The sequence below is a fragment of the Triturus cristatus genome, chromosome 9 (assembly GCF_964204655.1).
Source record: "Triturus cristatus chromosome 9, aTriCri1.1, whole genome shotgun sequence".
Classification (NCBI taxonomy): domain Eukaryota; kingdom Metazoa; phylum Chordata; class Amphibia; order Caudata; family Salamandridae; genus Triturus; species Triturus cristatus.
The window spans coordinates 1188131552-1188158591 of record NC_140592.1 but is presented as its reverse complement, the minus strand read 5'-3'; the positions used below and the strand labels follow the sequence as shown (position 1 = coordinate 1188158591).

At 46.1% G+C, this 27040-nt stretch overlaps 1 protein-coding gene across 4 annotated transcripts in view; it reads right to left on the bottom strand.

Moving 5' to 3' along the window:
• Positions 1–27040, bottom strand: part of MTA1 (metastasis associated 1) — an 842399-nt gene that overhangs the window by 164617 nt on the left and 650742 nt on the right. For all 4 annotated transcript variants that reach the window (XM_085627173.1, XM_085627175.1, XM_085627174.1 and 1 more), the window contains exon 17: positions 16030–16065. In XM_085627173.1, coding sequence (XP_085483299.1) covers positions 16030–16065 — 36 coding nt within the window. The remainder of the gene's footprint in view (positions 1–16029; positions 16066–27040) is intronic.

Below are 27040 nucleotides of genomic sequence, written 5' to 3'. Positions count from 1 at the left end.
TAGATAAGTAATTAGCCTATGGGGGACAAGGGTGGTGTTGTAATGGTGCAGAGGCCCATTGAAAAAAAATGTATGCTAGTAATTTACCATTATGGTGAGTTTTCCACGTCAAGATTATAAGTGACAATGGACAAGAGTGAAACTTAAATTGCCTGATTTAAATGTAGCCCTGAGGTGGAAAAAACGCCATCGATGTCTGCCCAGCTACAATTTCATTTTGTAGGTCTCCCCACGATTATACCACAGATTCTGCCAACAGAACCTCATCGATGGTCTAATCCCGTAAATCTGCTATCATTGGGAAGTAACAAAACTGCCATTTTTAGGTCGAGCCTACCAGACAGCGCAAGTTACCGGAGCTTAGTGCCTGACTATTGTTTACCACTGGTTGGCTTTGTCACTCGAATTGGCTTTTTTCTTATTTGATGGCGTTTCTTGCCCATCTTGTGTTGGCTGCTCCTTTGGGGCATAGCCTCTTCACCGGTGTCCTTTCACTGGTCACTTTCAGAGACCTACTTATTTTGTAAAGTACTCTACAATGCATGCATTTTCCAGTTCCTCTTGTGAAACTATACCCCACTCAGGAACCACCCCCCAATGCTTTGTGGTTTCTCTCATGTGGCAGTGCTCTCTCCAGTAACCTGCCCCCGTCCCCGTGATGTTGTCTACCTCATATGCTTCTCCCACAACCCGTAGGTTGCAGTCCCTTGTGCCTCCATCCACTCTCACCACGGGGCTCCTCTATTGCAACTCTGACATTTTTTTTTTTAAACAGTGGTTCTTAACCAGTGGTCAGGGACCGCTGGGGTCCGCAACGCCAACTAAGGGGGTCCGTGAATGCTTTGAAAGTTTAATGTCAACAGATTAATAAACTGTATATAAATAAAAAAAGTAAATATACAAAATTTAACAAATTAAAACATTGTGTAAATGTGAAGGAGTTGGGAACTGAAGGCTAAAAATTAAGATAATATCCTTAGAATGATTCGAGGGATTAGTACAAGTGCTTCAAACAAACTGTAATGTGGACAATGAGTGGTCTCAAATGAATTTAGAAAAGCTCCAACCTTCCCATTAATATTAAAATGGATTGTTTTTATATAGCTTTATGAATTAGATAAAATATTTAAGAATTTGTGTATTTGTTTGATGAAATTATTGTTTCTGTATATTGGTTTGAGGTACAAAACACAAACTTCTGAGGCTGCGGTTCCCCGGCTTTCAGTTATGCCTCAGTGGGGTGGCACAGGATTCAAATTATCCAGTGGGGCTCCCCGGGATCCAGTAATAATTACGTGGGGGTCCATGTAGGAAACTGGACTCCCACGGGGTTGCTGCACACATGCCCCTTTTTGCCCCCCTTTTTAGCTACTAGATGCTGATTTTTTACTTTGACAGCGCACTGAGTCCTACCAACCAAACCTCAGTGCCCATTCCTTAAAACAAAGTGATGTCTGATTGTTTTACAACTGGCCACAGACGTAAGCACTCCTGTAAGTCCTTAGTAAATAAAACCCCTGGTACCTAGGGCATGGGTACTAAAGAGGGCCCTTAAGAGTTGCAGCGTATCTTATGCAGCGTATCTTATGCCACCCTAAGGGACCGACACAAAAACAGCATGTAGCCTACCATTTCAGGTTGTGTGAAATGGTGAAAACATAACAAGGCACACTCCCTGTGTTCCATGCCCATCACACTCTTATGGCAGCCCTTAGAACTCTAAGGAAGAGTGCATTATATTATATGTGAGGACATATATGCATGAGCAGATATGCCCATGATGTCTGGTTCCATTGCCACAGCACTGCAAGTAATCTTGAAGCCATCCTAAGCATATGTGCTGGGCATTTGCTATTAAGAGTTACCCAGCTACATAATGACTGCACTGAAAATAATGGTGTTTGTTATTGAACACCTTGACTGAATGAATCAATAGGGATTCCAGTATTGGATTTATTATGTATTACAACCAGGCGGCACCTTAGAGGTACCCCCTGAAACCTACCAGCCTTCTAGCGTGCTACCAGAGTCTGATCTTCCAGCCTGCCACAACACATGTGTTTCTAGCCCCCTGCTTGGGACAGCCAACGCTCTCAGAGGTCCGGAACAATGCCTGCTCCGGAGGAAGGTGATCACACCTCTTCCAGCAGGATGGCTAGTGAATTAGCATACCAATGCTAGAGGCTTCAAAGCCTCTGACTCTTTTAACAGACAGCCTCAGCTTCCTGCAGACCTGTGGAATGCCACCTCCTGCCTTGGGGCTCATTTGGCACCAGAGCAGGAGGGAAAATTAGCTAGTCAGTAGGCGTGTTGCACTACCAGGCCAGGTGCAAACCTAAGGTGGGCCTCTTGAAGTGGACACTTATAGAAGTGTTTCACCATCTTGTTTTTGGTGGAACTAGGAGCCAAGTCCCCCGTACAGATTCTGTTGTTCTGACCGGTCCCTTTAAACTTTACAGCGTAGCTCTTGAGGCTACGTGCGACCAGAACTGCTGGTGGTTTCTTCGACCCTGGGCCCTAAGCACCTTAAACCCTGAAGGATACCTCGTACAACCACTTGCAAGTATACCGATATGTTTTTTAATGGGGGAGGGGGGGGGGGGTACGGGTGAGGGGGGCGTCAGTTTTATATAGAGCAAACTCATCCAGAAGGTATCACAGCGCTTTACATGAGCACCAGTTGCATTACAGACGGACACATTAATTTTGTTAGGCACGTGGAGATTAAGTGAATGGCCCAGAATCACAGGATGTTGAGCATCCCTGCCACTTGAACCTGGTTTCCCAGCTTTGCTTTGAGGTCGACCACTCTAGCAGTTCCTCCCATATGATAACATTACCGTGTTCAAGGCTCATGCCTCAAATCTGGTGGCTGTGATTTTCTACTGTTTTACCTGTAAAAATCTATAACTTCTGAAGTACTTGCATAATCCTGAAGACCATGGAGCCTAAAATTATATAACATTTCTTCTCGAGTTTCTTTTTGAGTGTGTCTCTCATTTATGGACTATTCACTACCCTCTGATAAGCCGAAGCTGCTCGACCACACTATGCCAAATAGAGCACTTGGGATTAATAATTAAAGCCCTGTAAACCAATAAGGGTTGAATGGATTATTTGCATGGTGTACCCCTACATTTGGTACACTAAATAAATAACCAGCTTCCTACAATGTGGAGTCTGGATTCCACCGGAGACCAGAGGCTCTGACTACTGTAAGATCTGTTTGGAGCAGAGAGAAGCGCCTATCGCTGAACCCATCACAGTTGGTTAACAACCACTGCAGATCTTTTGCAGTACCCTCCAAGATCTGTACCATACCAGAGAGATTGCTGTGATGCTGCGCCCGCAGGAACTTCAGGTCCCACTGCAGAGCTAGCATATGACATTAAGCATGTCATAAGCAGGATGAAGGAGGCCATGAGGCCCAGCAGCGTTGGAGTCAGTCTCACCGAAATCCAGGCTAGAGGCTGAAATTCAGCATCATAGCCAGAATATCCTGCACTTGCCATTTGGGAGGATAAGCCCAAAACTTCACTGTGTCCCGAATAGCCCTGATGAAAGGAAGCATCTGAGAAGGGGTCAGGTTTGACTTTGGCACGTTGATAGTGAACCCCAGCGAGTGCAAGAGGTCTGCTGTGGTCTGGAGGTGGGAGATGACTGCCTGGAGGGAGCCCACCTTCAACAGCCAGTCTTCAAGATGGGGGAAAACTGGCATCCCTGATATCTGCAGATGAGCTGTAACCACCGCCATCAAATTGGTGAACACCCGAGGGGAGCTGGTAAGGACAAAGGAGAGCATGATGAACTGAAAGTGCTTGTCACCTAGAGTGGTAGCGTCTGTGAGCAGGCAAGACGGGTCTGAGCCCAAGTGTCCACGGACTCGATAATTCTCACTTCGGTGCCTACTCGAATCATGGGTTCACACTCTGCAACTCTGGGCAATAGCTTGCTTAATCTCCACTACGCCCCCCCCCCCCCGCGGCGGGATGCCTGGCTTTCACCTTGGGGATGCCCAGTACGGGTTATCTCACAGGGAAAAGCCAGGACGGGTTCCCAATGCAAGAGCCGAGATGCCCAAGGGTAAGTCGAGCGCTATATAAGATCACACATACATACATACATACTCACAGAGCAGGGCAGATAGGGCTTAAGTGAGCGGAGCATTTTGAATTTCTCCTTCAGGTTACGCAAAAAGTGACTGGTGGTAGCTCTTCTCTGGATCTGTGCGGACTTATGCGGAAAGAGAAGAACGGGCGTCAGCGTGCTGGAGTGGCGCCTAACTATGCACCGCACATGTAACTTCTGGTGCGAACGAAGCCACGTGGAGCCGAACTATGCCACCTGGCACGTGGGATACTGTTCACAAAAAATTTATGGACCCAGTCTGATGCATGGGGATAATTCTATGGTAAGGTGTCTGCAGCTAGAAGTCTCTATCCGATTAAATGCTTTACACTTGCTCCTCTGTGTGATCCTTGCTACTCAGTGCCACAGATACAGATGTTCAAGCTGAGGGTTTCACAGACGAAACCAAAGGGTCCTAAAGGGGTTGGTAAGTATTACATGGTGAAGGTGCATAACCACACCATAAAATACACTCCTCACATCTCTCAATACAAGGAATGACGCCTGTCAGCGCCATGACCTCAAGAAAAGAGAATGATCAGCCAAACAGTTTTGGCGTTCACCACCGAAAAATGAAAATCCAGAAACACCTCATTGGAGACACAGATCCTGTCCGAGAGGCACCCTTAAGTCTAGACCCACTACAAATGCAAGTTCTGCTGCAGGGCCGTATGTGCCAACAAGTGTGAGGCACCAGTAGGATGCAAGATGCCAGTACACCAAGCAGCCTCAAAACCATTAAAGCTTGAACAAAAACTCATCTGCAACCACAGAGATCAAAGCCTGAATGTCCTATACTCACTGCAGAGAAGAGAAGGCCTTACCTTTTCTCCTTCTACCATGTCCTAAATAGCCCCAATAAAGGGAAGTCTCTGTGATTGCGAAGCTGAGATTTGGACTGGTTGATGGAAACCTCTTTTTCTGCAGGTGGTTTCAGATTAGCGGACATGAGCACACCTTCAACAACCAGCCGCTGAGGTATTGCAATACATGTCTCCCATGCTTTCAACGACAGACTATGACCATTGCACGATATTCTTAATGACTTGATGGGACAATGTAAGGCTAAAAGTGCAGTATGTTGAACAGGAAGGAAAATGTCACTTACCCTGAAAGCATTTGTTCATGGCATGTAGTGCTGTAGATTCACATTCAGTGCATACTACTGGCATCTAGTGTTGAGCCCAGATGTGTGCAAGTTGGTTTTCTTTTTGAATCACAAGGTAGTGTGACTCCACCTCTTGTTGCTAATGTGCATGGTCATTGGCTCCATTGTTAGATTGTTTTCTGCACGGCAGGTGAGGATGGAGCTGGAGCAAAGCGATACATGAAAGAAAGATGACCATACAAGAGAATTAAGAAGGAATGATAACTGCAACAGGCAGAGGCTTCCGGGAAGGAGGGTGGACAGATGTGAATCTTCAGGATTACAGGCCACAAACAGATTCTTACAGGGTAAAAACATTTTCCGCTCAAGGCATGTTTAGCAAAATACATATACTATGCATAGACTGTAAACCAGTCCTTCCGTAAGCGGTGGCTAGCCTGTGGGTGTTGCAGTAGACTGAAAAAGGGCACAGAGTAAAGCCTGACCAATGTTGGCTTGTTAGTACATGCACACAATAGTGTTTAGTGAAACTGTGTGGTGTAGACCAAGTCGCTGCTTTGCAAATGTAAGCTAGGGGGATTCTCTCCAGGGAAGCCACAGAGACCCCATTTTCCATGTAGATTGGGCAGGCACAGCCCTCTTAGCTGTTTCAAAATGTGTGGCTACATTTAACTATCTATCTGGATTTGCCTGATTTTGATAAGTCTTTCCCTTTATGAGGTTTGAAAAAAGTGACAGAGTTGTTGAGTCTTTCTAAAGTTTTATGACCTATCCACATAGTACATTAGGGCTTGCGTAACATCTAAGGTATGAAAGACCCGTTCTGCAACTGAGTCGGGGTGAGGATAGAAAACTGAGTTCTATAGACTAAGGTTGAATGGAGAGACCACCTTAGGAAGAAATTTAGAGTTTGTGTGAAGGACAACCCTGTCTCTATGTACTTGAAAGAAAGGTTCTTCCATTGTTAAAGTTTGGAGCTCACTGACTGGTCTGAGTGAGATGAACAAGTTACTTACCTTTGGTAACGCTTTTTCTGGTGGATACAGTATCTGCCTGTGGATTCCTCACCTTGTGAATATCCCCTGCGCCAGCATTCCACGGAACTTTTCTTCCCCAGCACTCCACGTCGACGTGGGCGACGTCATAATGCATCGGCTCCGCTCGCGACTCCGTATGACGTCACCAGAGCCATAAGAGGCCCACGTCGGCGTGATGACGTCAGTTCCACCCATTTTTTCCATGCCTTCGAAGCGAACAGGTGGACCAACGACAGACTCAAATTATACACAGTATACAATATACCAACACATATGCATAGAATACAAAGGAAAGGAATGCTAAATAAACAAGCATTTCCTACACATATACAAGAAAGTGTAAAAAACACATCAACAAGACCTATTTCATGGTATACAAAGGTGGACAACGGGGAGGCGGGTGGGCCAGTGAGGAATCCACAGGCAGATACTATATCCACCAGAAAAAGCGTTACCGAAGGTAAGTAACTTGTTCTTCTGATGGATACATCTGCCAGTGGATTGCTCACCTTATGAATAGATTCCAACAGCAGTCCCCACTCCCGGAGGAGGGTGTCCACCTTCCTACACCAGAAAGTCTTGCAACACAGAGCGCGCGAAGTGGCCCTCCCTCCTCATCTCCGAGTCCAAGCAATAATGCTTTGCGAAAGTATGGAGGGAGGCCCAAGTCGCGGCTTTACAAATATCTGCCACAGGAACACCCAGGGCCAAAGCAGATGTAGACGATTTCGCTCTAGTCGAATGAGCTCTAATACCCTCAGGAGGGGTCTTACCAGCCAGGGCGTAGCAGATCTTGATGGCAAGAATAATCCATCTCGACAAAGTGCGCTTGTGCACTGCTCTTCCTTTTGAATGACCAACATAGCCAATGAAGAGTTGATCATCTAGACGAAAGTCTTTAGTCCTGTCCAGATAAAAACTCACAGCCCTCTTTGGATCCAGGCGATGGAGTCTTTCCTCCTCCTTGGAGGGATGATGAGATGGATAAAAAACAGGGAGAGTAATAGACTGCCCCAAATGAAACTGAGTAATAACTTTTGGCAGGAAACCAGCCCTGGTCCTGAGAACCATCCTTTCAGCATGTAATGTAAGAAAAGGGGGTTTAGTACTAAGAGCTTGAAGCTCACTTACCCTCCTTGCCGAGGTTATGGCTACAAGAAAGACCACCTTAAAGGACAACAGCCTCAAAGGACAGCTATGTACAGGCTCAAATGGGGACCCCATCAGAAAGGTTAAAACAAGATTAAGGTCCCACTGTGGCATTACAAAAGGAGTGGGAGGAAACATGTTTGTAAGGCCCTTGATAAACCTCAGAACAACCGGAGATTTAAATAGTGACGGTTGATCAGGAAGGCATAGAAAAGCCGATAAGGCAGATAAATAGCCCTTAACCGTGGCTACAGCACAACCCTGCTGGGCCAAGGAAAGAGCAAACTGGAGCACATTAGAAAGATGGACTTTTAAAGGGTCAATGGACCTCTCTCCACACCATTTTACAAATTTAGACCACCTGTAGGAGTAAATGGACTTGGTGGAGTGTCGCCTGGCCGATAAAATAACATCCACCACATCAGGTGGGAGAGAAAAAGAACTCAGGTTGCCCCGTTCAATCTCCAGGCATGAAGGTGTAAGCTCTGGAGGTGGGGGTGTAGAACCTGCCCTCCGACTGCGAGAGGAGGTCTGCCCTCAGAGGGAGACGGAGCGGAGGGCACGAGGAGAGGTGGAGAAGATCTGTATACCACACCCTTCTTGGCCAATCCGGGGCGACCAATATGACTTGGGCCCGGTCTTGGCGAATCTTCCTCAGAACCCGAGGAATCAAGGGTATGGGAGGAAACGGGTAAAGGAACTGTGAGCCCCAATTCAACTCAAACGTGTCCCCCAACGCCCCCTGCATCGGAAACTGGAGACTGCAGAATGAAGGGCAGTGCGCGTTCTCTCGGGTGGCAAACAGGTCCACCCGAGGTGTCCCCCACGTCCGAAAGACGTGACGAACCACCTCCGGATGGAGCCTCCACTCGTGGTCGGCGGAGAACTGCCGACTGAGACTGTCCGCACGTACGTTCAACACCCCGGCCAGATGATTTGCCATCAGACAAATCTGATGGTTCTGAGCCAAGGACCATAGACGCAGGGCCTCTCTGCACAGACAAAGAGACCCCACCCCTCCCTGCTTATTGACATACCACATCGCGGTAGTGTTGTCTGTCAGGACTTGAACTGACTGACCGCGAAGGGAAGGAAGGAAGGCCTTGAGCGCCAAACGAATCGCCCGCAATTCCAGAAGGTTGATGTAAAGCAACCTTTCCTCTGGAGACCAAAGACCCTTGATCTCCAGATCCCACAGATGAGAACCCCACCCTAGGGTAGAGGCATCCGTTATCACTGTGGCCACGGATGGTGGAAGATGAAAGGGCTTTCCTCGAGACAGATTGCCCTCCACACTCCACCAAGACAGATCCGCTGCAGCTTCTCTGGAGACCTTGATCGACTCCCTGAGATCCCCGTTGTGCTGATACCACTGCTTGCGGAGGCACCACTGGAGCGCCCTCATGTGCCAGCGTGCATGGTTGACTAACAGAATGCAGGAAGCGAACAGACCGAGCAGGCGAAGGACCTTCAGAACTGGAACAACCGCTCCATTGTGGAATAAAGGGACCATCTCCTGAATGTCCAGAATTCTTTGCGGAGGAGGAAATGCTCGACACACAGTAGTGTCCAGTACCGCCCCTATGAACAGGTTGCGTTGCGAGGGCACCAGGTGAGATTTGGGCACATTGATCGAGAAACCCAAGTCGAACAACAGCTGAGATGTTACCTGCAAATGACGCTGCACCATCTCTGGGGACTCTGCCTTCAGAAGCCAGTCGTCCAGGTAGGGGAAAACCGTAATCCCCAACCTCCTGAGATGAGCAGCCACCACTGCCATCACCTTTGTGAAGACTCGAGGTGCGGTAGTAAGACCAAACGGGAGGACCGCAAACTGGTAGTGTTGCGACGCAACCGTAAAACAGGAGATACTTCCTGTGCGACTTCAGGATTGGGACATGAAAGTATGCGTCCTGCAAGTCGAGCGACACCATCCAGTCTCCTTGCTGCAACGCTTGAAGAACCTGCGCAAGGGTCAGCATCTTGAATTTCTCCTGTTTCAGGTAAAAGTTCAAGATTCTGAGGTCCAGTATCGGACGCAATCTGCCGTCCTTTTTGGGAATCAGGAAATACCGGGAGTAGCATCCCTGACCCCTTTTCTGCTCCGGAACCACCTCTATCGCACCCTTTTGAAGCAAAGCTAGAACCTCTTTCTGCAGGAGAAGCAGATGGTCCTCTGAGCAGTAACCTTGGCAAGGAGGGTAAGGGGGAGGAAACACACGAAAGGAAAGGGCGTACCCAGTCTCTACAAGGTTCAAAACCCAAAGGTCTGTCGTAACAGATTTCCAACCCCGTAGAAAGTAGGACACCCGACCCCCCACAGGTCTTACATGATCCGGAATGGGGGATCTAGGGCTGCTTCCCTGAAGCCTCATTGGGAGCAGAGGAGGAGGGAGAAGAAGGGTTGCGTCCAGAACCTCTCCTACCCCTTTGTCTCCCTCTATAAGATCTATAGAGGGGATTCTGCTGTTGCTGCTGCTGCTGAGGCTGACGGTAGGAGCGAAAGGATGACCTTCCAAAACCCCTAAATGTTTTAAAACCAGAACCCTTTGCATGAGCTTGCAGACCCAAAGACTTAGCCGTTAATCTGCTGTCTTTAAATCTTTGTAGGGCAGAATCCGCCTTCTCCCCAAACAATTTCTGCCCATCAAACGGCAAATCCACTAAAGTGGCCTGAACATCCGCGGAGAATCCCGACGAACGGAGCCATGCCTGCCTTCTTGTGGCTATGGATGAGCCCATTATCCTCGCCACCGAATCCGCCGTATCCAGCCCTGATTGGATCACCTGCCTGGCAGCAGCCTGTGTGTCCGTAACCACCTCCATGAAGGACGCCTTATCGCCCTCAGGCAGCTTAGGGGCTAAAGACTTCATTGAGTCCATTAAGGCATGTACGTAACGACCCAGCAAGCATGTGGCATTGGAAGACTTCAGTGCCATACTCCCTGAAGATAAAGTCTTTTAAGCCGCCTGGTCCACCTTCTTGGACTCCCTATCTGCGGGAGACTGAGGGAAAGCCCCCGAAGCATGCTTTGAGCAGGATGCCTGCACAACTAGGCTCTCTGGAGACGGGTGTGTAGATAGAAAGTCCGGATCCCCAGGCGCCACCCTGTACCTTCTCGCCACCTGTCTGGAAACCGCCGGAGAAGAAAGTGGTTTCCGCCATACCTCCAAAACAGGCTCCAAGATGGCCTCATTAAAGGGCAGTAAAGGCTCTGAAGTGGAAGTAGGAGAGTGCAGAACCTCTGTCAGCAAGTTCGACTTCTACTCTGCTGAAGGCAACTGTAAATCTAACAGCTCTGCGGCCTTTTTGATAACTGTGTGGTAGGGTGCCAGTTCTTGTGGTGGAGAGGATCTTGCAGAGGTGTGCTCCCACTCTGGGGTCGTATCCAGGCCACTAGCCTCTTGTATCCCCTCAAATTCATCAGAGGATGTGTCCACCTCACCTTCCTCTACCTCTGCTCTATACCTTCCTTCTTCCAATACCCTTTGGGCCTCCCTTCTTGATCGAACTCGGGGAGCCGGCGTCGTCGATGTCGTACGCGGCGTTGGCAGAGCCAGAGGTGTTGGGAGTCAGCGGTGCCAGAAACTGCCACGAAGGCGCCATCGGCAGAAAGGGCATAAAGGGGGCCTGAGCGTAATGCTGCAGCACCCCTAACGAATACGCCATAGGATCCACGGGACCAATTGGTTCTCCGGATGGGAAGGCCGCCCTATTAAAAATACCATACATGGCATTTAAGAATTGAGTAGAATCAGTACCTGGAGCAGGAAACTGAGGATAAGGTACTGAACCTGTATCCCTCTGCGGAGTACTTGGCTGCGGCGCCGTAGTGTCCTCCACCGGAGCCGTAGATTCTTCAAGCGCCGGAGTAGGCTCTTCCTCTCGTTCCTGTCCTCCATCGGAAACAGGCGACTCCACCCGATCCGGAGACTACGCCAGAGACGGCGCTGGGGACTGCACCGGTGAACGCGCTGGAGCCCGCTTCGGCGACGGAGAACCTCCCGGAGTCTTGGAGAAGGAGAAGGTGAAATGTCCTTACTTCGATAACACCGAGGCGAAGTCGACCTCGACTTCCTGCTCTTCGAGGACCGGCCTCGAGAAGAGTGTTTTCTTTTCTTATGAGGTCTCCTGGACTTCGACGACCTCGAAGTCGACGACTCCGGCCTCGACTTCTCTTTCTTTCTCCCTCGCTTCTCCTTACCGATCTTAGCCATAAACAGCTTCGCCTTTCTTTCCTTTAATGCCTTTGGATTCATTCTCCTACAGCATGCACAATCTTCGACATCGTGGTCCGACGAAAGGCACCACAAGCAGTCCTCATGTGGGTCCATCATGGACATATGTCCGCCACATTCCCTACAGGGCTTAAAGCCCGACTTCCTCGTCGAAGACATTACAGAAATTTGCAACAGAAACACCTTACAACTACAAAGTAGCAGGTGTACTGGAAAAAACCGTTGCGTGTCGACGGCGCGGAAAAAAGGGAACTGACGTCATCACGCAGACGTGGGCCTCTTATGGCTCCGGTGACATCATACGGAGTCGCGAGCGGAGCCGATGTATTATGACGTCGCCCACGTCGACGTGGAGTGCTGGGGAAGAAAAATTCCGTGGAATGCTGGCGCAGGGGATATTCATAAGGTGAGGAATCCACTGGCAGATGTATCCATCAGAAGTAACATCATAGAAATGGATTTTGTACGAAGTCCTTAATCTACATAAAAATAAACTGATGTAACTGTCACCCAGGGCATGAGGGGAGACTGGTGCAAGTGTGAACCCTTAAAGGTACAGTGTTAGGTTAATGCTTTGGCTGTATAGCCTAGGTTTTACAATGGACCTGCGTTTCCTTGGAGTTCTTCCATTTTAAAGGAAGGGTTTGTGACAAATATTTCTTATCTCTTTTTCATATGTGCTTTTTTAACATGTATTGTAAAGTGCTCTGGGATCCCGCTCGTAGGCGGGACAGTTCAGTCCTTATGACTATTAATGAGGATCCCCTATAGACAACAATAACTACAAACAGATGATTCTATAATTTGTGCAGACGGCTATGCTCTCCGTCCATCGATCCCTTTAAAACCAGCAACAAACCACTTGCTATCGGTTTTGGATCAGGAAGTAAAATCTCTCCTCCAAAAAGGCGCAATGGAACTCGTACCTCTCTCTCACACAGAAGGCAACTATTTCAGATATTTGTTGGTCCCTAATAGGCAAATTTTAGATCTGAGACAAGCAAAGAAATGGATCGAATCAGAAGGTACAAGGTTATTTAGTGTACGCTTGCACATATCTTCAGCCAAGGTGCTGCATTGTGATCTTAAGGCCTTTTTAAAAGGGTTTTTCGCTCATGAAACAATGTTGGAAAAGCTGTAAAATCTTTATATTGAGGCAGTGCCACCAGACTGTTCAACAATCAGGTGCCTACTTCCAACTACATTATACTAAATTTAAATTAATATACGAAGGAAGTGTTCCAAGGACCCAGCGCAGAGGTGATAATATTCTACATTTATGACTCTCAGTGAGGATCCTACAATGCATTAGTTAGAAATCCAACGGAAAGAAATACTGAAATATTTGTAAACCATATGTCAGGCGTGCTTTGTTAATGGCAGAAATTGCAGGCAGATGTTTGAAGTTGAAGAATGTACAACTCTCCTTTGGGAGTCCAAAACCCAGGACTCAAACCAACAGGATCCAACCCTTCAGGATGTTTTCTTTAAGAACTTCCAGGGAATCCTTGGGGATTGCGCGGTCATCGCTGTATAGTGGAGAGGTACATGTGCAGCTAATGGAGTCCAGATTTCAGTGGCTAACTGGTGTGCCAGTACACAGAAGGTGTTGGTTAGGTAGTAGTTCATGGGTAGTGGTCTGAATCTTGGGAACCACTAGTTAGGGTCAAAAGATATTTGTAGTAAGAGAATCCAAGGAGCAAGTGCACACAACGATCCCCAGGAAGGCGGGCTACTGCTGACTACCATTGGACCTTGGCTGTATCTTTAACCAGTAACATCTCTGTACGCTGGACTATCCGAAAGGATAACATCAGCCTTCGTTACAAAGATCACCATCTTGTGCAGCTAGCATATGTGAAGTACACTGGATTCAGACACTCAACCATACAGTCACAAAATAGTTAATCCATTTGCAACAAACTGGTATCCTTCATACGGGTTCAGGGTATGATGTTCAAGAACCCCAGTTATAGGAAAGTTGGCATGAGGTTGGGGAAGCTGGGATTGGTGGGAGCCAGTATAAAGTCCCATTATAGCAACAGGTTTAAAAAGGTCGCAGTCCTTGAGAACTAGGAACACTACAACCACTGTCTGTTAACACTGATTAGAGAGGGCAGTAGTTACACTGATCAAATAGATCCACATTGAATGATCAGTGACATCAGTATCCAGGTCTGAAATTGACAAAACACTCCGTGATCTAGAAGTATTACAGAGCTCACTGAGGGACCCCACACACACACGGACATTCATATATGCACAAGAACCGGGGAAGCATAGATTCCCAAAGCCATTCAAGCATTTTAATTCCCAAAACAGTGAATAATGTGTCTCTATTGATCCGCAGGAAAACGTGTTTGTAGTTGAAAAATTATGGGTTTTTACAACTTCCTGGACTCTTGGCGTTCAAAATGTCCTAGTACTTACAATACACACCAAAGCCACAGTCCTATACTGCCACTCCAACTTGGCCTCTTGCTTTGACCCAGCTAAGCCCATATTCTTATACCTAGGCTAAAAGGTTGACATGTTGGGTTTCTTAATGACCTCTTTCAGTAGAGCTAAACAATGCCTGCAAAAACCATAGTTTGTAACCCAATTAAAAGTAAAATCCACATTTCTTACTAAAATTAAACTGAAGGTGATAGGGCGTGCTGTGAACTATGGTTCCAGATGAGGAAAGAGCTCAAAATTCCATATTATTGTGTTAGTGCCCCCATTTGGAACTGTCCAGGGACTCCAGACTGCTTAAATGATAGATTATCACCCCCTCTATGGGATCACGGCTTTCAGAAATGGGGCCAATTACTGCGTGATGAACTTTTGGCATGGAATGAGCTTAATTCTCAAACAAATCAAAGCTTATCCAGGTTTAAGTTTTATCAACTCTCCTCCTGGCTTATAAATCAGGGCAAAGATGGTGTTATACATGAGGAATTGGAGAGCAGGTTTTTGGTCCCGTGCAATCAAAAAAAAAAAAAAGAAGTGGCGAAATGGTACTGGATATTGATTAAAGGAGATCTGCCACTGCCGCTGCCTATGGAAGAGCCCTGGAGAAGAGACTTGCCTTCCAGCGATATTTCATCTTTATGGCAAGTATCTTTAAGCATTTTGTGGAAGGTTGTGAAGGCTGCGTCATTGAGAAGAAATCATCTGTTCACACTCCACAGAGCTTATTGGACCCCGAAGAGGCTCTCTAAGCTGGGAGGCGGAGAGAAGTCCTGTTTGAAATGGAATCTAAGAGCAGATGACGTGCATATGTTTATGCAGTGCCCGCAGATTCAGGGATTCTGGAGGCAAGTTGGTAAGATCATTTCATATGCAATGGGCCAAGAAATTCAGGTAAGCCTGACATTAATTATTTTTATGATCTTACCTGAAGACAGTACTAATATCAAATTGTCAAATTTCCAAACCTCATTAATGTTTGTTTTAATCCATTTGGCGAGGAGAGAAATCTGTTTAAATTAGATCTCTCCTAATTCTCCAAAGGTTTTAGATTGGGTGTCATTTGTTAAAAGAACTTATAAGTTGGATATGGAATGTAAGGCAAAGAAAAGAACTAGTTTTGGGTGCTCTGGGATAATTGGGATAATAACTCGAGCCCCGCAACTTTCTAGGAAATCACAAAAGTCCAATGATTATCAAACAAGTGAGTCTTGGGGAAAATGGTTTATGGATAACCATGGATGCTATACAACCCTCGGAAATTCCCAAGTGCTATGCGGTTGGTTTCCCTAAAAACCCACGAGGTGGAAAGAGCATTACTGGGCTACGTCTACCCTCTGTTGGTTTCAAGAGGGTGCCATGATACCGTTTTACGATTACTCACTTTATTACTTTAATGAGGACAAAAAGAAAAAAAAAAAAAAAAAAAACAATGAAGTATGGTTTGGAAAATAGATTATAATATTCAGTGTTGGGAAAAGGAATATTATGCCTCTTCCAAGGCTTACGTATCTACAGTGCTGTCAATGTTTTGAGGGATGGCAAACTTTTTCTGTTTATGAGGCAAAAAAATGAGCAAGTCAAACTTATGCAAGTGTGTGCTCCAATTAGATACATTTAGTTTAATCTTGTATTTGTCTCTCAGCACTTTTGAGATGGGGATATTCATAAACACTAGCTTGCCAGTTTAGGAAAGGCATCTAATAGGATCATAGCATACTTGTTTTTGGCATTCACCCATCTGAAAGTTAAGAAAAATACTCTCCACATTTCCCCTTTATGCAAACTACAGTCACCAATGTCATCGCTACTTTTAACCAGACACATACACTATTAATCACAATTACAAACTAACCAACAGTTAAAAATGATATCACAAACTCGTAGCAGAAGTTGACTAAAGCTTAAAAGTCTTACCCCTGCTAGGCATCAAAAGGCGTTTCTTCATGTTGCCTAAAAATGCACAAGAAAAATAAAACAGCATCACAATCTGCATATCGATCATCAACCTTGTAAGTATAACAATGCTACCTATCAAGTGGATACTAGAAATAAGAACACATCAATGACAATTAAAAATAAACAATTAACCAATTGTGAAAATAAGCGTGAATTAATAAGTATGAATAAGTGTGAATGATAAAGATTGATTAACTGGCCCTATAGAAGGCAGTAAACTGCCCCTCCATCTAAGGAAGCATGTGTGTGTATACACATACACACACACACGTACCAACATGTTTGTCAATGTGCTTAGTGACATGGACTATAGTTTGCAACTTTCGACATTTCAAATAAATGCATTCTTATCTTTCTGACTAATACAAACAATCCTTGTGTAATGGAGAACCAATAAAAAAACAACAGGAAAGCAAAATGACTTGGCTTTCGAAAGGTACTGGTAACAGAACAGGGAAGCAGATGTCATGCTTCTGTATAAACACACTGGACTGGGACAGTAATGGCAATCAAAATAACCTCAACCACTCTCATAACAGGTACAGCATTGGCAGTAGGCAGAACTACAATGTATGCACCAGAATAACATGTTACACTAAACCCATTTACCCGAAATACCAGTGCATGGTACGATACATTAGAATCATATGTCGAATGTCCTGGACTCACTGATCCGGAGGTGTAGGAAGCCGGCTTTTTATGTAGTGCCAGTGTAAGGGCACACCATGCAAATAGATCAGACAACCCTTATTGGTTTACAGGGGCTTACTTAGAATAATCTCAAGTGCTCTATTTGGGGTAGCATGGTTGAGAAGGCTTATCAGAGGGGAGTGTTAAGCATTTGTTGCACACACAGTCAATAAATGAGACACGCACTCAAAAAGAAATTAGAGACCAATTTAGAAAAATAACACAGATTGTTATATAATTTTAGACACCAAGATCATTATAATCAGGTAAGTACTTTCGGAGCTAGGAATTTTACAAGAAAACAATAAAATAATCAAATAACTGTTTTTGAGGTATGATCCTCCAACGTAGTAATGTTATCCGATGGGAAAAAAGACACCTACAGCAAAACCGCACTTGCACTCGGTGTAGGGTGACATCCTTTTGGGCTTAAGGTGCTTGGGGATCAATGTCCAAAGAACCCACATTAGTTTGGGTTTACCTGCCTATGTGTGTCTGGGTGCAGACGTGCTCGATGTGTTGGTGTTCTCGGGCCCTACACAGTTGAAGTCAATGGTGCCTGTAACAAAACAACCATTTGGAATGCAATAGGTCTCGCATTATTAAAGTTTGAGCTATTGGCATTGCTAATAATAATAATGCAACACAAACAGCTCAAACATTCAGTAATGCGAGACCTATTGCATTGCAAATGCTTGTTCTAAAACTGCTAGTGAATTTTTCATTATGTCAGAACCAATCTTTTCTAAAGTGTTCTGAGAAGACTAAGTCCTTCGTAGCATTCCATGAAAGCCAATAAATTAAACCTGTTCTATTAAATCAAAGCATAGCGTTGTGGAAGCAAAAGCCAAAGGGGGTGTCATCGAGGTAAACAAGCACTGAATATGCATTGACACTGATCTTTCTCCACCACATATTACATTTTGTCAGCAACAGATCTAAATATTAAGAGGACATGAAAGTAGACCATACTGAATTTTTATTATATGATTGTAATCTTGTATAGATACCATCTCCTGGGCTACTTGTAACTCACATAATTACCTGTTTTCATCACGCTTATGCTACTGCATAGCTTTCGCTCATGATTGTTGGTTCTAGCAAAAAAGTCTCATGGACTTTCATGCGTCGGCTGAACAAAACAGAAACAAGTTTAAGCTATTGGCATTGTAAATAACAATTCCTTATATTTAAGTTTAAAAAAAAAAATAATAATAATAGGCATTGCCATTTACAATGCCAATAGCTTAAACTTGCGTAAATGCGAGACCTATTGCATTACAAATTCAATCAATCAATCAATTATTTGTAGAGCGCACTACCTACCCGTGAGGGTCTCAAGGCGCTGAGGGGAGGGGGGTGCCGCTACTGCTCGAAGAGCCAGGTCTTGAGGAGTCTTCTTTAGGTGGGCCGGTCTTGGGTCTGTCGAAGGTGGGTAGGGACGGTGTTCCAGGTCTTGGCGGCGAGGAAGAAGAAGGATCTGCCTCCGGAGGTCGTTTGTTGGATGCGGGGGACCGCGGTGAGGCTGGCGGAGCAGAGCTGGTGGTGTAGAAGCTGAGTCTGTTGTTAAGGTAGGCTGGTACGGTGTTGTGGAGTGCTTTGTGTGCGTGGGTGAGGAGCTTGAAGGTGATCCTCTTGTCGATGGGGAGCCAGTGAAGGTCTCTCAGGTGCTGGGTGATGTGGTTGCGGAGAGGGACGTTGAGGATCAGTCGGGCGGAGGTGTTTTGGATGTGTTGCAGTCGTCGCAGGTGTTTGGCTGGGATTCCTGCATAGAGTGCGTTGCCGTAGTCCAGCCTGCTGCTGACGAGGGCCTGTGTCACCGTTCTTCTTGTTTCGGTAGGGATCCACTTGTAGATCCTGCGGAGCATGCGAAGGGTGTTGTAGCAGGAAGAGGAGACGGCGTTGACCTGCTTTGACATGGAGAGGGAGAAGTCGAGGATGATTCCCAGGTTGCGTGCGTGTTCAGTGGGTGTCGGTGCTGTTCCCAGCACGGTCGGCCACCAGGAGTCGCCCCAGGCTGAGGGGGTCCGTCCGAGGATGAGGACCTCAGTCTTGTCCAAGTTCAGTTTTAGTCGGCTGCTCCTCATCCATTCGGCGACGGCCTTCATTCCCTCGTGGAGGATGGATTTGGCGGTGCGCGGGTCCTTGGTGAGGGAGAGGATGAGCTGGGTGTCATCGGCGTAGGAGATGATGTTGAGGTCGTGCTGTTTACAATGCTTGTTTACTGTGATAATCGACACATGCATGTCAATGTGCTCACTTGAGGGGTGTGGGTACAAAGGTCGGTGTTTGCTGACATCATCACACTCCAATCACTGCAACCATGTGGCTAATGGAATTGAAAACATTACAGAATAGATGCGTCTTAGCTATTTTTCAAGGTGCAAGATTTAACAAGCATTGGCAAAGGCAACAGGTCTTTGCTCTGAAAGCTGAAATTAGCTTTACCAATTGTTTTTGACACTTGCATACAAACGCAAGCATCAACACAAATACATTCCCAAGACTGGAAATCTTATAATGGGCTTTATATTAATAAAAACCCATTAAAAGAAGGTCGCATTCTGACGCATGCATGCTTATGTCCTAACTCGCCAAGGCTAGTTTAACTTACTGTACTAACATAACAGAAGGCCATGTCTGAATGGTAAATGTATTAATAGGGAAAAAAGAAAAGAAAGCGCACATTAGTGCTAACAAAATGGAGTGAGAGGCCAGGCAGTACTTTGCAGATGTAGGATCCTCATAAATAAATAAATCAAACAAGGATTGGCATGGGGACTGGGAAGTAATAAAAGAGCAGCTGCTGGACCCCAAAGATAGAAGGAGCAGGAAATACTGGTGAACTGTATCTAATTAGTTGAACTTGTCAAATCAATGTCTCATCCACAACCTTTGTCTTCCATAAACCTAGATTTGGAAGGTACTAACTACTACAATAAGACTAATAAACATTAAACTGAATCATCTAAAGAAGAAAACTATAGATATAAAGAACTTTAGTCTTAACCCTGGGCAACAGATGGAGCAGGAATTGATAAAAAGGGTAGAGTTCACAAAGGGCATATTAATTGCAAATGTTGATATGTAAAGAAAAGCAAATACTGAACACTATTTGAATTTATTTAAATACTGGCATGATGTTAGAGAAGGCTCAGAATGAGTACGGTACATTATAGACTAAGAGATACAAGATACAATCTGCAGTAGTAGTGGGGAAGGGACAGAGACTGAATCATGACAATCAAGAAATCGGGGAGGATAGTTCAATTAAGAAGTATTTAGAGTTTTGATGAGCACTCGTTCGGTTGTCAGAATATCAGAACCAAATAAAGCTGCTCAACAATTAAACGCAACGCGGCCATAAGAGAATTGTACGATATGTCTGGCAATTTAGACTGTACTCCTACAGAGGTTGACTGGGTTGTTAGGAACCACTCACTAGAACTGAGATTTGTGGGTAGCCTACATTATCTTGAGTAGTCAGAACAAAACCAACTTGAGGTTCGATCACTTTTGTTGCATCAAATATTCTAGATATAGTGTGAAACGTATAGTTTCTTACCTGTCGGTGTAGTTTTGCAGCTTGAAGACTTTCTGGATTCACTATGATGTGCATTATTCTGCCATCTAGTGGTTGGGTCCGGAATAGTAGTTTTTCTTCTCTTTTTTTTTTATTTGTGGCCCAGGTGGGCGTCGACATACCACCATTTGGTGTCCTTCGTGACGTCTACGCGCTTCCTCCGGAAGCTCCCACCTTTGGTCGCCATCTTCGGATTCTTTTTTTGCTAGTTCTTCTCATTTAATCCTTGTAAGTCTCTTCACCTTCTGCCCCCCTTTATCCTCCTGTCTCATCTTTCTGGCGGAGGAGGGTGGGTTCGGTAGTGAATCCAGAAAGTCTTCCAGCTGCAAAACTACACCGACAGGTAAGAAACTATACGTTTTGCAGCATGAATCCTTCTGTATTCACTATGCTGTGCATCGATTTTCTAGCGGTTTGTCCTTATAGTGGTGGTTGGGTGGAAGATGAGTATTGGTTACTGAAAATGTGTTGCAAGACCTTCTGTCCCACTTGCGCTTCTTTGTTCATTTAGATATCCACACAGTAGTGTTTAGTGAACGTGTGCACTGAAGACCATGTAGCCGCTTGGCAAATGTCTTGAATTGGTGTGTTGGCTAGAAACGCAACTGTTGCTCCTTTCTTCCTGGTTGAGTGAGCATGAACTGCTCCTTGTAATGGCTGAGCTGCCTGTTTGTGGCAGAGCAGTATGGTTTGTGCAATCCATCGTGCAATAGTATTTTTGGTAACTGGTCAGCCCCAAAAACTGTTGGCAAAGGATACAATAAATTGGTTTATTTTTCTGCACTCTTTTGTCCTTTCCATATAGTGCATCACTGCCCTCCTGGCGTCCAGTGTGTGTAATGCCCTTTCTGTGCTCGTGGAAGGTTTTTGGAAAAAACGTGTTATTTGAACTGTATGATTGATGTGGAACTTAGACACCACCTTTGGCATGAAATGCGGGTCCATTCTCATGACAATCCTATCACTGTGTATTTACAGGTAGGGTTCATGGAGTGTTAGCGCTTGCAATTCACTTACCCTTCGCAGTGATGTGATAGCTACTAGGAAGGCGGTCTTTAGTGTGAGCATATGCAGTGTAGCTTTGTGAATAGGCTCAAATGGTGTTTTCATCAGTTGTGTTAGCACTACATTGAGGTTCCATGCTGGTGCTGGTATTCTGCCTGGAGGTGCGATCCTTTTTGCACCTTCTAGGAATCTTTTTACCACCTGTGAAATGAAGAAACTTTTCACTGTTTCTCCTCTTGTGTAAGCCATAATTGCCGCTAAGTGGACCCTTAGGGATGCGTAGCCAAGTTTATTCTGCAGTAGATGCGTCAAGTATATTAGTACTGTTGATTCCTTAGTAATTTTTGTTTGCAGTTTCTCCCTAATGCACCATTCGGTGAATCTTTTCCACTTTGCTACGTAGCACTTTCTTGTGGTCGGTCTTCTTGCCTCTCTGAGTACCGCCATCGTGCCATCGTGCTCGCCGGTAATTTGAGGTGTGCATACTCTAGGTCCTCAGGAGCCATGCAGCTAGGCTGAGGCTTTCTGGTTCTGGGTGTAGTACTCTTCCGTTTTGCATCGTTAGCAGGTCCTTCCTGGCGGGGAACCTGTGTGCGTGCGTTTGTGACATCTCCATGATTCGTGAGAACCATGTTTTTCTGGCCCACTGGGGTGCTATCAGGATGAGCGTCATGCTGCCGAACCTGCACTTGTTCAGCACCCTGTGTAGTAGCGGTATTGGTGGAAAAGCGTAGGCAAATGTCCCTGACCAGCTTATCCATACCGCATTCCCCTGGGACTGTTTGCACGGTACTCTGGAGGCAAAGTTTTTGCACTTTGGTGTGTTGCAAAGAGGTCTATTTGCGGAGCCCCCCATTTGTGGAATACCTTCTGGATTTCCTGTTGGTTGATCTCCCATTCGTTGGATGCTGACGTCTGTCTGCTGAGCCAGTCTGCTTCTACATTGTTCTTCCCTGGTAGATGTCTTGCTAACAGGTCTATTTTCCCGGGGATTGCCCATCTCCATATTTCCTGCGCTAGACGGGAGAGTGTCACTGAATGTGTCCCTCCTTGCTTGTTGATGTAGAACATGGTAGTTGTATTGTCTGTATGTATCAGTACTCTGTGCCCGTACAGCAGTTTCTGAAAGGCCTTTAAGGCTAGGAACACTGTCTTGAGTTCTAGGTAGTTGATGTGCTTTATTGCATCTTGAAGTCCCCACAACCCCCTTACTTTGAGGTTGTTTGTGTGCGCTCCCCACCCCTTCTGGGAGGAGTCTGTTGTAATGGTTACAGTTGGAGTTGGTTGTGTTAATGGTCTCCCCTGTGCTAAGTTCTTCTGGTTCCACCATGCTATTTCTTGCTGTACTGTCTGTGTTACAACCACTAGATCCTCCCAACTCCCTGTTGCTTGTGACCATTGCTGCTGGATCCATTCTTGGAATGGTCTCATGGTAGACAAATATTCGGTACCAAATGTATGCATGATGCCATCATCCCCATCAGTTAGCTCACAGTCCTCACTGTCAGAGCTTGCCCCTTGCGGTAAAGAAGTGCCTCCTTGCATATAGCCAGAGTCCTCTTTGCACATGGAATCAGTATGGTGTTGATCTCTGCTCCCAAGAATCTCTTCAGTTGCTCTGGTTCTATTGACGTCTTCTCCCAATGGATCGAAAACCCCAGTTGGGCAAGCGTCTGTATCACTATCTCTATGTGCCTCTTGCACCTGTGGTATGAGCTTGCTTTTACCAGCCAGTCGTCAAGGTATGGCTATACATGTATCCCCTTCCTCCTTAAGTGTGCTGCTGCTGCCGCCAGACATTTTGTGAAGACTCTTGGTGCTGATTTTAGTCCGAAAGCTAGCACTGTGAACTGGTAGTGAGTTTTGCAGATTATAAACCTGAGGAGGTGTTTGTGTTTGCTGTTGATGGGGATGTGCAAGTAGGCGTCCTTTAAGTCTATAGTTGCCATGTAGTCTCCTTTTTGTAGTTGAGGTATGACCTCTTGTAGCAAGGTCATCTTGAACCTTTGAGTCTTTATGAACCTGTTTAGGAAACTGAGGTCTAGAAATGGACGTAATGTTCCATCTACCTTTGGTATGAGGAAGTAAGTTGAGTATACCCCTTTGTTCCGTTGTTTTTGTGGCACAATTTCTATGGCTCTTTTCTTTAGCAGTTCTCTTGCTTCCTGCCTCAAGTGCGTCAGCTCTTCTGTTGTGCGCACTCTGACCCTTGGCCTTCTGTTTTGCGGTGGCCTTTCCAGGTCTATACAGTACCCATATTGTAGGAGGTTCAATATTCATTTGTCTGATGTTATTTTCCTCCACTCCTGGAGGAAGTGTCTTAATCTGCCTCCTACTGGTGATGTGTGTTGGAGGTGCTGTTGAAGATTTTGCTGGTTTTTGTCTTGGCTCTTTATGCACTTCCTGAGGTCTCATCCAGGTGTGCGTTGTTTTTGTTGGTGAGTCGCTTTCCTGTGGGAGGCTGACTTCCCCTCTGGCCGTTACCCCTTCCTCGGCCGCGCCCTCGAAAGGATTGTCCTCGGGGCTGGTACTGTCAGTTCTGCTGATGCTGTCCCTGGTTAACCCCTTGATAACTTTGCTGGGTGGTTTGGTGTGTTACCCCAGGCTGATGATTTCCTCTGTTTGGTCTCCTAGAAGATGTTCCTCTTCTCATACATCGGAACTGTAGGGCCCCCATAGACCTAACTGTTTCGTTTTTTCAGCTGGTTCAGTTTTTCATCTACTGGTGCTCCGAACAGTTGTTCCCCGTTGAAGGGTGTGTTGAGGATGTTGTTTTGGACCTCATTCTTCAAACCTGAAAATCTTAACCAGGCATGCCTCCTTTCTGTGATTCCCAGCATCATCTGCCTGCTAGATGTCTCTGCTGCGTCTAGGGCTGACTTTAAACATGTATTAGCCATGTTCCTGCCCTCTTCTACCAGGTGGCTTGCCCTTCTCTGGTATTGTTCTGGTACGTGCTTGAGGAGTTCTCCTACTTCTTCCCAGTGCTGGTATGCGTGTCTGATGAGTGCATTGGAGTTGACGATGCGCCATTGTATAGCTGCACTCATTTCCATCTTCCTACCTATCATGTCCATCCTCTTGCTTTGTCTGGTGGTGGGCCTGAGTTTGTGGGTAATTTGCTCTTTTCCGAGTCGTGTATGTAATGATGGAGTCGGCTGGTACTGACCCTCTGATGTACATGGGGTCCTTCGAAGAATGTTTATATTTTTTCTCTGCTCGTGGAGTCACTGCTCTACACATGGCAGGCTCTTTGAATGCCTCCTTCCCCTGGTCCAGAACACTTGGGAGCATGGGCAGGAACCGGCTTTTAGTCTGGGATGGCAACAAGGTCTCCAAGAGGAAGCAAGATTGGGGTTTCTCTTCCTCTAACTGCACTCCATACGTGTCAGCAGCCCTTTTGATGACTTGATTGTAGATCCCTATGTCGTACGGCGGCGAAGGCCTTGACGGATATGATTCTACGCCCTCTTCTGGTGATTCGGCGTCGAGATCTTCCAACGGCAAGTGGTGAACCTCCGAAGAAGTCGACTCTTGGTAAGTCTCATCTTCTTCCCCTTCGCCTGTCCCGTAGTCTTCTTCCTGTTCCTCTCCAGGTTCAGGTGTGTTCGGCGCTTGGAAGTCCTCGACGCCCCCTTCTGTTTCGGGCGTAGTCTTCGACGGTATGCTGTAGAATTTTAGCTTTTCGTCGAAGTCTTTCTTGCGTTGCAAGATGTTAGCCATTTCGGCCTCGAGCCTCTTTCTTTTCTTTTCCATCTCTGCCGCGTGATCGGCTTCGAGGGCCTCGACCTTCCTCTTCGCGGTTGTCGACGTCGAAAACTGTCTTGGGCCTTCGACGTCGAGGCCTCTTTTTCGTGGCTGCTCTTCGGCACCTTTCCCTTGTCTTGGGATTTCGCCATTTGGGGGTCCTTCTCAGAGGATCCGATGGTCTGCTTGTCCCTGGATGCAGTAGTCGACGTCGAGTGCTCCGACGGCCCTGCTCCTTTCAAGGACTTTGGCTCGCTTTTGCGAGTATCAGTGGAGTGTTTAGGGTTCGACGACTCTTATCTCCTTCAACGTTTTCTTTTCTTTTCGACCTCGACAACCACGACGTCTTCTGGTCCTTCTGCTACGTTGTCTTCCTCTCCGCTTGAGAGTCCCAAATCTCGGAGCGATGGGGGCGTCCCCTGCCCCTGCATGTTGTAGTTTGCTCTTCTCTGTCTCTCCCTTACTCTGAGTCTCTTCGGGGTGAACGCTGCACAGGCGCTGCAGTCCTGCTTCGATGGTCGAGAGGCAAGCAGAGATTGCAAACCGGGTGTTGGTCCTTTTGCGCGCACTTGTGGTGGCAGTTTGCGCAGAATTTGAACGGAGTCTTGTCCATCACTGGCGCCCAGGGAGCCCCCTGTATGCGCATTCTCCTTCGAAAAACATTGAATTCTTCGATTTTCTCTGAACTGTTGTCGAGCTTCTTCTTTACTTGCTCTCCGGTGTCTTCCCCGGTGATCTATTCCAATATTCTTCTCTTTTTCGTCGATTCTTTTCTCCAAAGTTCTTGGAGCTCCTTCCTGTTGATCCAGACCCAAAGGCGGAAAAAAAAATCTTAAGATTGCGACCAAAGGTGGGAGCTTCCGGGGGAAGTGCGTCGACGTCACGAAGGACACCAAATGGTGGTATGTCGACGCCCACCTGGGCCACGGAAAAAAAAAAAGAGAATACTACAATTCCGGACCCAAACACTAGATGGCGGAATAATGCACAGCATAGTGAATCCAGAGAGATTCACGCTGCAAAACAGTCTCCTTCAATACTAATTATATGTACTTCCTTTAGGACAATGATATATGGGGTGCACTCAGGAGGAAAATGAGGGTAGCAATGGTCCCTCCCAGCTACTCTTTTCAGCAAATCGTTATTGTCTCTAAGTATATCATTTGTATAGCCCGGTGCAAAGTGTAAGGAATGTGTAATCATAGAATTATGTAAGTGGTATCATTTCTGTATTCCGAGTCCCTGAACTTCTCTGCACCTCTGTTATTTTCTGATTCACCTGTGCAGGCAAGTTAATAGCGACGGTACTCTCGAGAGCACATTTATCTGTCCTCTGTCCTTCTTTCGCAGATTATTCAAGGCTTTTAATTGGTGAGCCATATCATCTAAGCGTGAGCGAAGGGGAACAAGTTCCTGCCTGATTATATCCCTAAGGAATTCTTTAAACGTGGATACAGAAATGGGTTGACATACCCTATAACTGTTTCTGCTCCACTATGTCTGCCGAAGAATGTTGCTGTAAAAGTTCTCTTTTGTTCTTTGTGATTTTAGGTTTAGCTTCAACTCTAGTTGTGCCCCTGCCTTTTTTACTCCTTAGGGGGCTCGAGTCTGGGTCTAAGACCTGGTTACTTATACCCTCAACCATGTCAGGCATGGAGGGCTGAGCCGCAAGGAAAGCCTTCTCTCTGACAATTCTATCTCAGCATTTACTACCCGTATTGCTCTCTCTAACCTTCGATCAGTTGCAGTATTTTTACCAACCACGGGGCTTTGTGCAGGGGTTTACCCTGGTAATCTTTTTTTCCCAATGATCTCTCAAAAATGGGAAATCTTGAGGTACCAAGCTATTATTATTAGCCCCCTAATACAAAGTAAGAAAACAAGTTACTTACCTGTAACTTTGGTTCCCCAGTATTGGTAACTTTCATAGATTCTCATGCTTTG